The sequence below is a fragment of the Semicossyphus pulcher genome, unplaced genomic scaffold (assembly GCF_022749685.1).
Source record: "Semicossyphus pulcher isolate SPU_LCO1_2020_fin unplaced genomic scaffold, fSemPul1.0.p SCAF_6, whole genome shotgun sequence".
Taxonomy (NCBI): domain Eukaryota; kingdom Metazoa; phylum Chordata; class Actinopteri; order Labriformes; family Labridae; genus Semicossyphus; species Semicossyphus pulcher.
The window spans coordinates 6,329,317-6,344,847 of NW_027211737.1; the positions used below are offsets into that span (position 1 = coordinate 6,329,317).

Genomic DNA, 15,531 nt, shown 5'->3' on the forward strand with positions numbered 1-15,531 from the left:
GTAGTTTTGGGGTCTGAGGCAGTCCCCCAGAACATGTACATATGAACGTTTCCATACGTCTGGCTAAAAATGCAGTATTTGATTGATGTTGTATCAAGTTTCATGGCATATAACATAAATAGAATCTGATATATGGCAAGTACAAGCCAAGGTTGCAATTTGTTGCAGTTTGAGATGCCAAAACTGCAATTTATAAGTAAAAGTACAAGTTCTTTCCATGTTGTCTTTATGTTTAAAATTATCAAAATATCACAATACATAACACACTACTACCCGTGTATCTGCAGTATATTTATTAAAGAATCTCAAAATAAGACATAAAACAAGTCTGCATTTGTAAAAGTCCATCAAAATATATTACAGAACTTTTAAACAAAAGACCTCATAGTGTTTTAGATATCAAAATGTTGGAAGATACACTGTGTTCAAAAACTAAGAGGTACTTTGACCTTTAAGCTAAAGGTCACAAAAAGCTCAGACCCCGAATGACATTTAAAGCTCACTTGAGCTGCTGTTGTGCTGAAACCTATCGAGTGTGTCTGCTTCTACTCTCTTAATATTCACTTCACCTCTTATATCCCAGAGACCCAAAGCATAAAACGAATCCCTTTAAACTTAATATGAAAGTTGTTTTTAGGTAGGTCAGATGCAGCATATAAAACACATCGATCAAAGTATTCAGAGTATTCATGCTGCATTTTTTAATGAAAGCATCAAATTTAGCTTCTATTTAATGCAAGATGTCTTAACTTAAAGTAAACAAATTACCACATGAACTTGGATAAAGCCTATAGAGCGAACTGTTCCTCTATTGTCACAGCACCAGACCATTCTCAGGTTCATGTGCAAACAATTGTGGTTAAAATACCGACAGTTTACAAAAGAGGTCTCACATTACCCAAGGTTTGAGTCACAGCTGTCACACATGTTGCAAACCTTCTGACTAAATGAATAACTGTTCTTGTCTTGTGCAGGACTAAACTGTGCCAGTCTCTCTCTACAGCTGACATCCGACACCCCCTCACCCATCTCCTAATACACACACACACACACTCCCTCTTCCACTCCACTGCACTCACAAATAGATCCCCTGGCCTGCCGTCATGGCTTTGGGTATGAAAAGGACTTGGCTGGTAATGAGGTCGCTCACTCGCCCTTCCGCTTCTCCGGGACTGAAGGACCAGATTAGAACCCAGCATGTCGGACCAGTCGACGTTTGACACGGACGTATGGACCCTCACTCGGTTCGTCATCGAGACCGGTCGGCAGGCCAAGGGGGCGACGGGTGAGCTGACCCAGCTCATCAATGCCATGCTGACCGCTATCAAAGCCATCTCCTCTGCTGTGCGTAAGGCCGGCCTCGCTCACCTGTAAGTACCATTGATATATCCTGTATATGCACCATCACATTACTGCCTGATTTAGAGTAAGATTTGCGTTTATTCAAAGGCTATTGTGCAAATTGCCCCTTAAATGTAATGTGATAAAACCATATTTGTAAGATTTTGCTTGCACACCTCTGTGGAAAGGTCAGAGGTCAAGGTTAGCTGCAGAACAGCAGTCACAGACTTCTTGCTAACGCTAGTTGTTTGACATTTTGCTTCACTCCCTCAGTTGGTGGATTTTGGAGCTTAAAGTGAATCAAGACTTGAGGTGTTGTGTAAATTTAGGGTTTAGAAGTATTTCAACACACAACTATTGAAGCAGTGAAGTGACGGAGCAAGTAGTGCTGATATGATTTATTGTTGAAGTCATGCAGCTGTATTTGATTTTGGTGCATTTCAACACTCTTATCTGGACGTGATAAAAGACTGCACAGGGTTTTTTCTTGAAGGAGATAAAATGATTAATGCATGACATTGCAGGACGTTTTTGTGACACAATGAAGAGTTCTTTGTTATGAGGGTTGACACAGGAGAGAAACGAGTAGTTGTGGAAGAAGTATTTAGAGCATTTACTTAAGAAACAGTACTAATATCACTACTGGAAAAGACGACCTGTAAGGGATGAAGTGAGCAGGTTGTTATCGTGGAATGAAACCCTGACATGGTGAGCAGGACCCCGACTCGAAGTGGAGGAAATTATTTTGTTTTTAAGAAATGATTATATTTCTTTTTTTTTTCGTTTAAAAATAGTCTGTCACAGTGAGAGCTGCGTCCATAGCAACAGTTAACTCTAGCCTTCTTAAAATGAGCTAAGCTGGCTGTTTTTATTCGCATCAAATGGAAACATTTCCACTGATGGTGAAGTCACTGTCAGAGTCTGTTGACATTTTCTTTTCCATTCACTGTCTTTAAACACCTCCGTATCCCGTACTGTGTTCAGTTTAATCTTTACTTCATGTGCCGTCTTCAGGTTTGTAGATCTCTCTGTCGTAGCCTTCAGTTTTTGCATCGTTTAACCTTTATTGTTTCTCTCCGCTGTTTCGTCTCTTCCCCCCCCAACCCCCCCCCCCGCCCCTCTGTAAACAAGCCAACGTCAAACTTACCTGACTTCTTTCGGCGGATTGATATGATTACAGGTAGTCCTCCGGATTGTGTCATTAGAGCCGCATCCCTAGCAACGGTCTGTTCTTCATAGCAACAGTGTGTTATCGAGAAATAACAGACCTCGTAATGCTGTAATTAACCAATCAGAATCAAGTATTTATCACAGCTGTTTATTATTACTAGTTAAAGTCCTGCATTTGATCAGAAGCAGAATGTACGTGAAGAAGCAAAAAAAAGCTAATGTTTCGCATTAAAAGGGTCCCTGTCAGTGTTATATTAATATGATGTCTTTGGATCGATTACCATTACATTGATGTGTATGTTTCATTTTAATGCTGTAAATGTAAATTGTCATTTTAACTGCTTAATATGATGTTAGGCACACTAAGCTTTGGCTTGTTATTACCCAGTTACACAATGTGAACAAACAGCCTTTAAATGCTAAAAAGAGGGACTTGAAGTAAAGAGATGCCCTGAAAATGTTCCATAATAGGGAGAGTTACTGAAACTATGCCAACCTACAAAGAATGAGTCTTATTCAGTAGCTTCACACACGTTGGGATTATGTAACTGAACACAAATCAACATTGTTTGAAGCTAATTGATGTCCACAAGCGGGCTAAATGCATCTTGTACATGTGACTGCTGCTCAAGAGTTAATTTATAGTCGCCTTGTTGTCCTCCAAGGATGAAAGTTTCACCTTAACACCTTCAAACCTCCAGCTGTAACCTCTTCAAGCAGTTAAATCCTTTTTTCCCCTGTTTCATGCAACAAGTTGTACATGTGTGAGGCTAAAGCCTGGCTGCTGATTGTTTGCGCCACACAGGCAGGGCTTGGCGGGCTCAGTGAACGTGACGGGGGATGATGTGAAGAAGCTGGACGTGCTGTCTAATGACCTGGTTATCAACATGCTGCAGGCCTCCTACAGCACTTGCTGCATGGTGTCTGAGGAGAACAAGGAGCTCATCATTACGCCCAAAGATAAGAGGGTGAGCACTAGGCGTCTGACACTGCATGGAGATAGATACTAGAGTTGTGTAGGTCCTATAATTTAAAAGCTGATTAGATGATGTTTATTAGCACACATATGTTAATCCAAAGTAACTCAGCGAATGAGGCATGCTGAGAAAGTTTGCTGCATGAACTTAATCTGCTGGAAAGAGAAAAATGTGGTAAAGCTGATTTTTGAGGAAACAGTTACGTCTTGTTTCCACTTGGTGTCACCAAAGTGCGTGTTTAGAGATGCAGCTGAAAGGTGCAAATAGCAAGAATCACGATAGCAAGTTACTGAGATCAATTTCTAAACAACATATTTCAGCATACACACATTTTCATGATTTAATTGTTACATTTAACAATTACTCCTTGTTTGGTAGCCACTGCTGTGTCTGATCTGGATCTGGAGTTGTGTTTCTTCAAGCATCCAAAAAGTTTGGAGGATGGAACGACTATTTAGTGGCTTAGACACAACCAGAAATAGAACTCTCTCTGAACTACTGCTCGTACCTCTGTATTTTGATCCCTTATTCTAAGGCTATAAGTCAGGCAATATAGATGTTTTGTTCATTACACAGATGATTGTAAATGTGCTACTCTGGTAAGTGGTGGACAAAGAATGTCTGAGTGGCAGGGGGGAAAAAGGTACCAGCTGCATGCAGTTATAATGTTACAATTTAATTTAGCTGGCGCTTTTGTCCAAAGCGACGTACATCTGAGAGTTAATACAACACAAGCAACGATCAAGACAGGAGGGAACGAAGTCAGTCAGAGCCAACACACAGCTTCAAGTGCGATCAGACACTGGTGCCGACAGGCAGTGCACAGGGCGTAAGAGCACAGTGAAAGTGTTTAGAAAGTCTAAACATTGGTTAAGATTAAAATTGTTTTATCATAATCAGAATATATTATTGACTCCAGTTTGTTTATTATAAGTATTATCTCTATTGTACCACAAAAACACACTGTTATGTAACCCAATATAGCAGTTTATATACATATATACATGTATACATACACAAGGGCAACCTGGAAGGACACTCTTAAGGCCACGTTATCACGTTTTCTCCATTTGAAGCGCAACATAGAGGGCACTTTATAATGTTTTCTCCACTGGAAGAGCACTATTAAGTTCACTTCAACACATTTTCTCTGCTGGGCACCTAAGAGGGTTTCTTAGTTGTGTTTCCTCCACTGGAAGGATACCCTAAAGAGCTCTACTTTTTTACCCCCCGTGCTGCCCTGAGGTGTGACCACATTGTCTTTAATCTGCTGAATAAATATTGCATTGTTACTGGAACTCCTGGCTGCTTTTGAATTAAACGACACATATATTATTCAGAACTGACTAAGAAAGGAGCCAAGTCAGTTAATTCCAATCAACAGCCAAAACTAACAACTGGATGCTGTTAACACAATAAGCTATTCTGAATTTAGAGCTATTCCTCCCACTTCATGATCAATGTGTAGAGCGTGACAGTTATAAATATTTGTTTTTCTAATTCCTCATAACTTCTTGGCCTGATTTTTATTCTTCACAGGGAAAGTACGTGGTCTGCTTTGACCCTCTGGACGGCTCCAGTAACATCGACTGCTTGGCTTCTATCGGCACCATATTTGCCATCTACAAACGGGTGAGTCTGATACAGATGTATAAACAAACCTTGCAGACACTGAGAAGAATATTACAGTCGCAAGTGTTCATATTTTTGTAACCTTGTTTTTAAGTAACAAGGTTAAGCTAATGTTTTTAGAAAGGAGGTAAGGAATTTTTTTTAGTCCTTGTGTTCATGAGAGTGATTCCAAACAGTAAATATCATGTGAAGCATCTTTTTTACTGCTGCAAAGCTCTCTTACATTACACATTCCTGAATTGTGCTTTTACTTTTAAAACTGTATAGGAGGAGAAACATTTTAGAGAAACAAATGCATCTGATGAAACACGATGATATGAGTGCTAGAATAGTTTTTAGTTATATTTGAAAATGTGCAGCTTGAAGTTGTAATGTTTCTCTGCAGACACAAGGGGGCACCGCTGTCCAGCTAATCCAGGTTCCTGTATGCAGAGGGAGTATAATTGTTTCAAGGGTCACCCCCTGTTTCATTGGCCTCACAAACAGAGAAACAATTCAGAATATGTTGTTTCTACATACGTAAGATAAATAGAGTCACACTGTGTTCACACTGTGTTCACATTGTTTTTGCTTGATCTTTACAAACATGTGGGTGTCATTGCATACAAATAGATACGTTACCTTTATTTGTTTTGCTTTGGATTGTTTTTAATAACTTGTTTGAGTGGTTCAGTATTTTTCCTTGTGAATCACAACTTATAGGCAAAAGTATTATAGTTAGGTATACCAAAACTCACTATGAATTATGCTTGTTTTTTCTCCAAAATAACATAAAAATTAATCAAATTCTGAGCTTCTATGTACTGCATAGTATGGCCCCATTTAGCCCCTCTCTTCTGTTGTTGATTGAACCCTTTCTGCTGTAAATATTTACATACAATCCGAAGCTTAATCCAAAAGGAAACTGGACTCGGTTGAAGTTCTTGGAGACGTTTCACCTCTCATCGGAAAGCCTTCTTCAGTTCTGATGTTCAGTTCAGCCTTTCGGATGAGACGTCTTCAAGAACTTCAGCCATGTCCAGTTACAGCTTAGATAAAGCTTCGAACTACCATGACCTGGAAGACTGAGAGCCTTCAGACATTTTGCATACAGTCCTTGAATCAGACACCCTTGGGTCAGTGGTATGTGGGGAACTGATTACTTCTTTCATGTCTTCTTCTTTGTTTGTTTACCATTCCCCTCTCGGCTGGCTCAGGCTACAGAGGGGGAGCCCACAGAGAAAGATGCCCTGCAGCAAGGAAACAACATCGTGTGTGCAGGCTACACCGTGTACGGCAGCGCCACCCTGGTGGCCCTCAGCACCGGCGCAGGCCTCAACTTCTTCATGCTGGACCCTGTGAGTACTTCACGCTCACTATGGTTAAATGTCTACAGTTTTCCTCGGGATAGTCAGAGAGTGTCTCTCCCTTTTATGCTTTTATTGCCCTATAGCTGCTTTAATTTAAGAAAACACACAGTATCCTGTCAATCATTCCTCCGTGCTGCACTTGGGGGCTGTAAACACACATAAATCCCTTTTTATTAGGCAGAGAGTGTGCAGCACCTTAACTATCCTTGAATAAATTCATAAGTGTAAGTTTAAATCACATGGTTCAAAGGTCTTTAAGGCAAAAAAAGAGAATAAATTCAATATCAGTGAAAAGATTTCAGCCCTTTTTGTATTTAGTGATGGATATGTCCCTTTTCGTAGCTCATTTTTCAACATTTTTATCATCTCTTCACCCATATTTTCAGTCCGTAACAGGAACTTATTTACTCACATGCTGCAGGACATGTTCTGCATCCAGGTTTAGATTCACACATACATAGAAATCTGTAAGAAAAACAACCGATCACTGGGAACTTGTCTTTAGAAAAGCCGCTTTAGTATTTACAGGATGAAAAGGTTCACTACATGTTCCTGTAAGTAATCTTTCTGTTGTTGTTATACATCCAGAAACCTTCAAATGCCAGAGTGCTGTGCTGTTTTCATGCATGCCATTCACAAACCATGAGAGCTCTTAAGGCCCAAAGAGGGAAATGTTGCACCTGCACCTTTAAGACTTTCAGAAATGTCAATACAGATAACTTTTTTATGTTATTATAGGCCTATTTAATATGTATTTCCCAGGCTTCTCTATGAAATACTGCATTTTTTATGGACTTTATTCTCTAGCTGATTCATTTAGTTCTTTTTTTAAGTTACCACTTTTTTTTTTTGCCTCGAATAAAATGATTTTTGCACAATTCCAAATCTGAAAATGTTTTTTTTAATCCCTTTTTCATGTTTTTAAGCATCAGTTTCTCTCAAATTGCATCAGTATAAGGGAGGGGAGAATCCCAACCTAAACATTACTGTTCATGTTCCTCAGGCCATCGGCGAGTTCATCCTGACCGAGAGGAACGTGAAGATCAAGCCGAAGGGGAAGATCTACAGTCTTAACGAGGGCTACGCCAAGTACTTCCACCCCTCCATCAACGAGTACCTCAAGCACAAGAAGTACCCCGAGGTGAGAAAGAGCACACACACAGTGAAGTGAAATCCCATTTTTAATTTGTGGCTTTTGATCACTTCTACTTTGTGTTTGTCGCGTTGAATCTGACACCTTTAACCGAAGCTGAGCCGTAGGGATGAGTCTTGTTTCCTCTCGTTCTGCTGACACAAAGCTTTCTTTAGACTCAGTCCTGAGGCCCGATTTCAAACACCAGCGGCCTCTCAAGCTCATCATGTGAATCCTGACCAAGCGTTTGCTCTGCTCGACTGAGTCTATGTGAGGACTTTTAGTTTGCAGAGTCGTTTTATTAGAGATTTTTCAAAGATTATCAGCAGATCGACTTCGTCAAACAGCAGAAATAATCTACAGTTATGGTAAACCTAAAGAGGAGCAGCTACTTTTACTCTTTTTACTGGTTTTCCATTAAGAAATCACCATTTTCAGCCTATTTCAAGCTCAAATAAGGAACCGTCCTCACACTTCCTCATATTTTATTGTGAAACTGAATAGTGATGTGAAGTTATTTGCCATTTAAACCACATTAAAGTTAGAATGTGGTTTCTGCAGCTCAAACACTGACAGCAAGATCAATAACTGATTATTAGTATTTCACAGTTGTTTTACACGTAGACACTTAGAAAATGTGCGTTATTGTTGGAACAGCATGCATATTTTGTCACACATGCAAAGTAAAAATCACTTTTAAAGGTTAAAGTGAAAAACACTTGAGGCCACCAGGTACCGCGGGCAGAGCAGCATGTGATTAGCGGTCAGTTGAGCGTGATTGTCAGCGAGACAGGTCGAAGGGTGTCAGCCCGGTCAGCTGAGCCGCAGGATGGCGACACATTTACTGCAGGAAACATCGTGTTCCTCAGGAAACTGCGACTGTCATCTGGAAACTCTGATCTCCTCACACACACGTGCACACTCAGCACTTCTGCAGCATGCTCATATACATGACAGCAAAGTTTTGTGTGGTCATCTGCATCCATCTCAAAATTTTACACATTTATGAAATATCATTCTGAAAGTGCATCTGTGAGGCGTCTTTCTGACCAGTTACAACACTTATACCCAACTGTGACGAAGAAACACAGGATCTGCTCGTCACTAAATAGCTGATTATGTTCTCTGATTGCAGGTTAACTTGCTTCCAGTAGATTTAAAGTGTTGTTTTAGGAAATCAGTTTTTATCCATCCTTCCATTACCTATACCGCTCATCCTGTTCAGGGTCGCGGGGGGCTTGAGCCTATCCCAGCTGTCATTGGGCGAGAGGTGGGGTTACACCCTGAACTGATCGCCAATCAATCACAGGGCTGACACAAAGAGACAGACAACCTTCCCCGCTTACACTCACACCTACGGGCAATTTTAGAGTCACCAATGAACCTAACGAGCATGTCTTTGGACTGTGGGAGGAAGCCGGAGTACCCGGCATGCACAGGGAGAACATGCAAACCCCACACAGAAAGGCACACTGCGTCCAAACCGGGATTCGAAACCAGGAACTTTCTTGCTGTGTTGCAACAGCGCTAACCTTGCTAAAGACCTGCTCATCTTTAAGTGTCAGTTTCAGCATCTGATGATGGTTTAAAGATCATAACAGCATTTACACGTTGTAAAAGTACATCACGTGCAAATTTTAAACATGAAGATAGAAAATGTCAGTTGTATCCTCTATCAGTTATACGTCTACATTGGTTGAAGACTCATCGTCATGTAACACTTCACACAACCATCATGACCCAGCAGAACGCAGCAGTAACCACACTGTTAGTCACTGCTGGTCACTGTCACACATGCTTCGTTGTGAAACAGCACATAACTTGTCTCACAAGGGTGAACTGGAATGCAGATGTTGTTTTAAAGACAGACAGGGAGGTTTAAAGAGAGTGTAAAGGTGAAATCTTTTGTCCTTTTGAAATATCTCAGTGTTAGCACCTGCTCCTTTGATGGCTTCAAGACACAAAACTTGTCACCTGTTGGTTTTACAGCCTGCAGAATGATTTCACATTTAAAGCCTGGAAAATAGATATTATAACTGTTTTCCTCTTATTCCACATACCGAATCGATGTGTTAGAGACACACATTTTCAAGTCTGATGGAAGTGAAATTATGATAATTAAATGTTCAATTTTGAGCCAAAATCCAAAGACTTGACACTAGAAGGTTTTGAAACACTGACACACAAATATTTATTAACAAAGTCCTGGACAAAGAAAAACAACTGGCAGGTCAACATCACCTGATCGATGCTTTAACTGAGTTTTATACGGTTTTAAAGATAATTTTCATGAATCTCTCTTTCAAAAACTTTCCCACACTGTCTTTCATTTTCTCTTCCTTTATTTTTCGGAAGTTTCATTTTGTCTGAACTGTCACCAGCTGGATGTGCTTATTGCGTGTCAGTGAGTGTTGTGTTGTGTGGGTGGATCTGTTTTTGGGAAATACTCTACAAACACACTCACACACACACACACACACACACACACACACACACACACACAGCCCACTCCCACATGATGACTAGGCTGTGACTCAGCAAGCACATGACTCTGCATCACGTTGTGCCCGTCTGAACATGAAGCTCACCTCAGGGCGGCTCCGCTCAGAATCCACTGTCACACAGTTTTGTCTTTTTAACTTTAGTGAATTAAACGTTAATGTGTGAATTCACTTAATGAAACAAAGCAAAATAAATGAGACTTTTAGTGCTCTGAAAGTTGAGTGTGAGTCCCCTCCTTTAGCAGAGTTGACGTTTGTTGCAGCTGCTGCAGACGGACTTTGACCTCTCTGTTGTTTGTTGTTTAACTTTTCCTCAGCCACAGGTCAGAAACGGCTCATGATCTCTGAACGGAGCAGATCTGCTGCAGCTGCAACTTTCAAATGAGCCGCCTGACAGACCTGTTTATACATCATCCTGTCATGTGCTCAAAGCGGCTGCATCGCTCTGAACCCCTCATGTGCTGTAAGAAATGCGACAGAGTCCGTGTATGCAAACCAGTTTTTCTCTTTCACAGGAAAATCTAAGTGTCATGTTCCATTCTGGGCTGCACAGTGGTGCAGTGGTTAGCTCTGTCGCCTCACAGCTAGAAGGTTCCTGGTTCGATTCCTCTTTCAGTCAAACACACACATTAGGTTCATTGGTGACTCTAAAATGCCTGTAGGTGTGAGTGTGAGTGCGAAAGGTTGTCTGTCTCTATACATCAGCCCTGTGATTGACTGGCGACCAGTCCAGGGTGTACCCCGCCTTTCTCCCAATGACAGCTAGGATAGGCTCCAGCCCCCCCTGCGACCCTGAACAGGATAAGCAATATAGATAAAAGATGGATCTCTGTAGTGCTTTTAAAAGTTAAGAATCCAAGTAGCCAGACATCACTATTATTATATTATATATCATTATTATATGCCGATTGTAACCTTTTCAATTTCAGAGGGACTTAATCCTGTGGTTGAGTCCGAAATGCTCCTGGACGCATTCAGAGCAATAAAACGTACAAAGTTGCATTAGCCTGCTAGTAGCTAGTTCAAACATCCAACTCGTATGGCTTCTAGTCCAACATTAAACAGACGTTTAGCATGACATGATTAAGTAACGCCAACACTTATGATCTGTACATAACATGAACTAATGTGAGAGTTTGTTGTTAGATATGTAAGACAGGATTCAGAGCATTCCACATAAGCGGCAGCCATCTTGGATGTTTATTACAATGCCTCAAAGGCTTTTAAACACACCTCGTATGAGATAAGAAGGTGTAATTTTCCAACTGAGACGGGGGCGATGCACGTCTGGCAGAGTAAATAAAAGAGGAGCTGCAGATTTGGTTCGCAGGGTTGTATGCATGTTTAAACTACAAAATAAGAGTCTTTAAAACCAATTACAGAGAGCAAATTCTCTAAAGCACTTTTTCACACGCAGTCCTAAAAGTTTCCCGACATCGTCTTGGTGGGCTGCATGTGTGAACGCAAACGGCTGAATTTGTCAACCCGACCATCACCACCTCCGAGTATAATCTCTGCAGGAAGTCGGGGTGACGCATGAATTTAAGCTGCTCTTCTCTTTGAAAGAGGACCAACCCTCAAGTCTGTAGGGGGACATAATCAAAAGGTTATAACTATTAAAGAATACAATTTGCTACCCCTAAAATCAAGCCCTTTAAAGTCATTCTTTTATGCATGTTTAATAAAGACACTCTCACTTGAATCATGCATCAAGTTTGACATTTAAAGATACCTGCACTAATGTTTGAATTGCACACGTGTCTCCTGCAGGACGGCAGCTCCCCATACGGAGCTCGGTATGTGGGCTCCATGGTGTCTGATGTTCACCGCACCATCGCCTACGGAGGGATCTTCATGTACCCGGCCAACGAGAAGAGCCCCAAGGGAAAGGTGAGAAGCTCAGATTACTGATCACCACCACCACATTGTCAGAGAGCATTTCGATCGGACTTTACTGCATCATACACGACCTAAAACACCTACTTTTACTATTTATAAATGTAGATGTTGGGCAGAGAACGACTGGCCTTAGCCTTCTCTTTGACCTCAGCACTTCACATGTTTCTCTGTTGTTTAGTCGGCCTTATGCATCATCCAAACGTATATTTTTCATCCCATAAATGTCGACTTTATGAGAATCCAAGGTTGGCCTGCTTCGTAGTTTTCGGGGAAACCATGGGTCCCTGTTTCTAAAAAAAAAAGGAAAGGTAGTCAAAAGGTTATAGATTCAACTAAAATTCAACCACTAAGATATTGTTTTAAGATAGTAACTCTTTATTTGACTAATACAAAAGCCTTAACCAGAAGGTTAGATATGGACCCAGTGAACCAAACTGGTTAATTAATTGGCCAATTTATCACCTGCAAAGACCACAAGTCACCTAATGTGCCTCATCAGTTCACTTCACAGGGTTATAAAGGGTTAAAATATTCTGTTTTTATGTGTTATTAATGTAAATCGATCTGATATTTACATGAGAAAGGTACAACCCTGGAGTCCATCCTGCTGCTGACAGGACTGAACACACTCGGTGACACACTGTACGGGGATCGTTCAGGATGAAACCTGAGAGTGTTTTTCTCGTCCTGAGATAAATAAAGCTCACACACGTTTCAGAGCAGGTTGTAAAGATAAACCACAACCTCTCACCCGTTTCCTTACACTGACCGGACTGTTATTATTTACATCTCTGACAGAGTCTTATCAGTAATGTGTTTAAGATTGAGATTATAATTTTGATTTAAATCAACAGAGTTGTGAAGTTGAACAAACTGTTTCTTTTCATTGTTTCCTTCTTCTGTCTCCTTTTCTCTGTCTCCCCTTCCTTCTTTTAGTTATTCGTTTCCTTCTCTTGTTGTTTCCTTTGTGCTGTTTGTCCTTCCTTTGTTTCCTTCTGTTCTTTATTCATTCTGTCTTTCTTTCCTTCTAACTGTCAATCATGTTTTGATTTACTTACTTATTTCATCCTTCTTACACTCTCTCTTTCCTTTGTTTCTTTCTTTCCTTCCTGTTTCACATTTGTCCCTGTGTTTCCTTTTTCCTGCCCTTTTTTCTGTCTTTAGTTTCCGTGTTTCTTTTTCTTCTTTCCTTCCTTCTTTCCACATGACCTTTCACCTTTCCTTGCTTCTCTGTCCTTTGTTTCCTTGTTTGGTTTCCCTCTTTTTAATGCACTTAGTTTACAGTTTCAACATGGTAGTTAGGAGCTGCTTCCCACTTTCACATTATCTCTCAAATGTTTTAATTTACTCACTTCTATCAGAAAATATTCATGTGTTCATCATAAACTCGTTGTAAGCTTTTCTTTATGCCAGGGCAAAAGAAGCTCTTGTATAACTAATAGCAACAATATGCTTCTCCAAAACTTTTTCATGACAGTTTGATTACATCTCATAACTGCTAAAAGTTTACTCTGTAGGTGAACAAAGTCATTAAGAGGAAATCTGCTTTTTGGCCCTTAAAATACTGTGCGATATAAATGTTAATAGACAGCACATATATGCACATTTATCCTGTTTAAATTGTGCTTCTTCATTTTTGTTCCCCACAAAGCTGCGTCTGTTGTACGAGTGCAACCCCATCGCTTTCCTCGTCGAGCAGGCGGGGGGCCTCGCCACCACCGGCACGCAGAGGATACTGGACGTCCAGCCGGAGTCGCTCCATCAGCGGGTGCCCTTCGTGGTCGGCTCCACGGATGACGTCAACGAGTACCTGTCCTTCGTCCAGAAGTACCAGTAGAGCTGCATCAGGACTCTCTCAGTATTTATGAATCTAGAAAAGCAAAGTTGTTTTATGAATATTATAAAGTAGAAACAAAACATCCCAAATGCAAACATGACGGGTGTGTCCCTCACAGCTCTCTGTACTTTTCAGCTTGTTCCTCTTCTTTTGGATCAAAATAAGAAGAAATATTCAAAGACTTTAAAGTCATTTAACAAACAAATGCTAATCAATGTTAATGAAGTATTTTTAAATGCAAATGATTTTTCTTTAGTTCAGTTAAACATGATACACGTGTTGTTGAAGAACGCTGACTGTGTCTGAATTCCCTGAATGACGACAGTTTTTTCTCCGTTTGCACAACAACAACATGTCTCATGGAAAAGTGTTCATCGTCAGATAAAAGAGGAAGAGTTCAGTTTCTCATTGACTATAAAGATGTATTTTTGTACCTTCAACATCCTAAAACTGTTTAATTTAGCCGCTAATAAAAGTTCCTGTTTTTACCAACACGTTCTCAGCTTTGCAAAATTCATGTCACTGTTGATCTCATCTGTTTTATCGTCCTGTATTTCATTCTGTCAGTCGTGTCACAGAAACTGAATTAAAACATGTTTTTCCTTTATTGTCGCTCTTTTTGAAACATCAGAGGAAATATTTGCAGACTGAGTCCGGTTAGGGAGATACATTTGGAAACAAAATACTTTTTTCAGCTTTAAAGTCGAGGTGAAATAAAAAATGTCATTTTAATCCTTTTAGATCACATCCCCGGTAATATTGTGCATCTATTTGACAATATAGGCCAAAAAAAATACAGAAAATCCATTTCTTCATATTCTTGTATCAAAATCCGATCATTTTTTCTTCCTGTAAAAAAAAAAATATCCCATGTGCTTACGTAAGTTAGCACCAAACAATTTCAACCAATCAATCTGAAACATTTATTCTGGACTTTAAGACGTAAAGCAACGCTTGTTTTTGAAAGTTGATGACGTCCCGTTTCCTAATAACAGTCCGCAGAGTCGACAGAGTTCTTCCCGGTGGCTGTGCGGGACTTTATGCATGTTTTCGTTCCTGTAAATAAATCTTCACTGCTGTAAACACAACCAACACCTGCACTGTGTTTTGGAGTTGCAGCTGAGGTCATACCTTTGGAACATAACTGTAAAAAACAAAACTATCTACATGGCTCGACACAATCAGAGGGAGGTGGGAAAATATGTGTTAGTTGTAATAAGGTGAACTGACCCTTTAATCTCTTTCTCTCTCTCTCTACACATGAATCTAGCTGCACAAGTGTTCGCTCTGCAAATCCACCTGGACTGAATTCAGAGGTGAAGTAAACATGTCACACACACACTTATACGCTGCGCAGCTTTACTTCCAGGAACCTTTGTACTGTGATCTGGGTCAGACAGCAGGCCGAATCGAAACCTTAAATAACTTTCTGACAGAGAAAGATATTTAGACAACTTATGTAAAAGTACTAAAGTACTGTTGAATGGTAGATTTCAGAATTGATTTTATATTCAGTGATTATAATTTTTCAAGCATAACAGCTCTTTCGTAAATTAAATGCTGTTTAGTGTTGATTCAGAGACATTTCAGATTATACCATCTTGCTCACAAACGATCCTAATATATGGAAGATGTAGAAACAGTACAACAAAACCTTTTTCATATTTGTCCTGCTTGTAAATATGACCCCAAA

The 15,531-nt window shown here is 40.2% G+C and overlaps 1 protein-coding gene across 1 annotated transcript; it reads left to right on the forward strand.

Annotated features, from left to right (window-relative positions):
• Window positions 1-1,103: 1,103 nt before the first annotated feature.
• Window positions 1,104-14,437, forward strand: fbp2 (fructose-1,6-bisphosphatase 2). The gene is made up of 7 exons (XM_069682794.1): window positions 1,104-1,370; window positions 3,317-3,479; window positions 5,028-5,120; window positions 6,317-6,457; window positions 7,473-7,610; window positions 11,873-11,992; window positions 13,653-14,437. The coding sequence occupies exons 1-7, from the start codon at window positions 1,198-1,200 to the stop codon at window positions 13,836-13,838; spliced, it is 1,014 nt and encodes a 337-aa protein (XP_069538895.1). The 5' UTR covers window positions 1,104-1,197; the 3' UTR covers window positions 13,839-14,437.
• Window positions 14,438-15,531: the final 1,094 nt, after the last annotated feature.

Excerpts from the sequence above, each read along its gene's own strand:
- fbp2 (XM_069682794.1), top strand. The coding sequence starts at position 1,198 with ATGTCGGACCAGTCGACGTTTGACACGGACGTATGGACCCTCACTCGG. Across the intron at positions 1,371-3,316 it reads AAGGCCGGCCTCGCTCACCT|GCAGGGCTTGGCGGGCTCAG; the intron begins GTAAGTACCATT and ends TGCGCCACACAG. Across the intron at positions 3,480-5,027 it reads TTACGCCCAAAGATAAGAGG|GGAAAGTACGTGGTCTGCTT; the intron begins GTGAGCACTAGG and ends TATTCTTCACAG.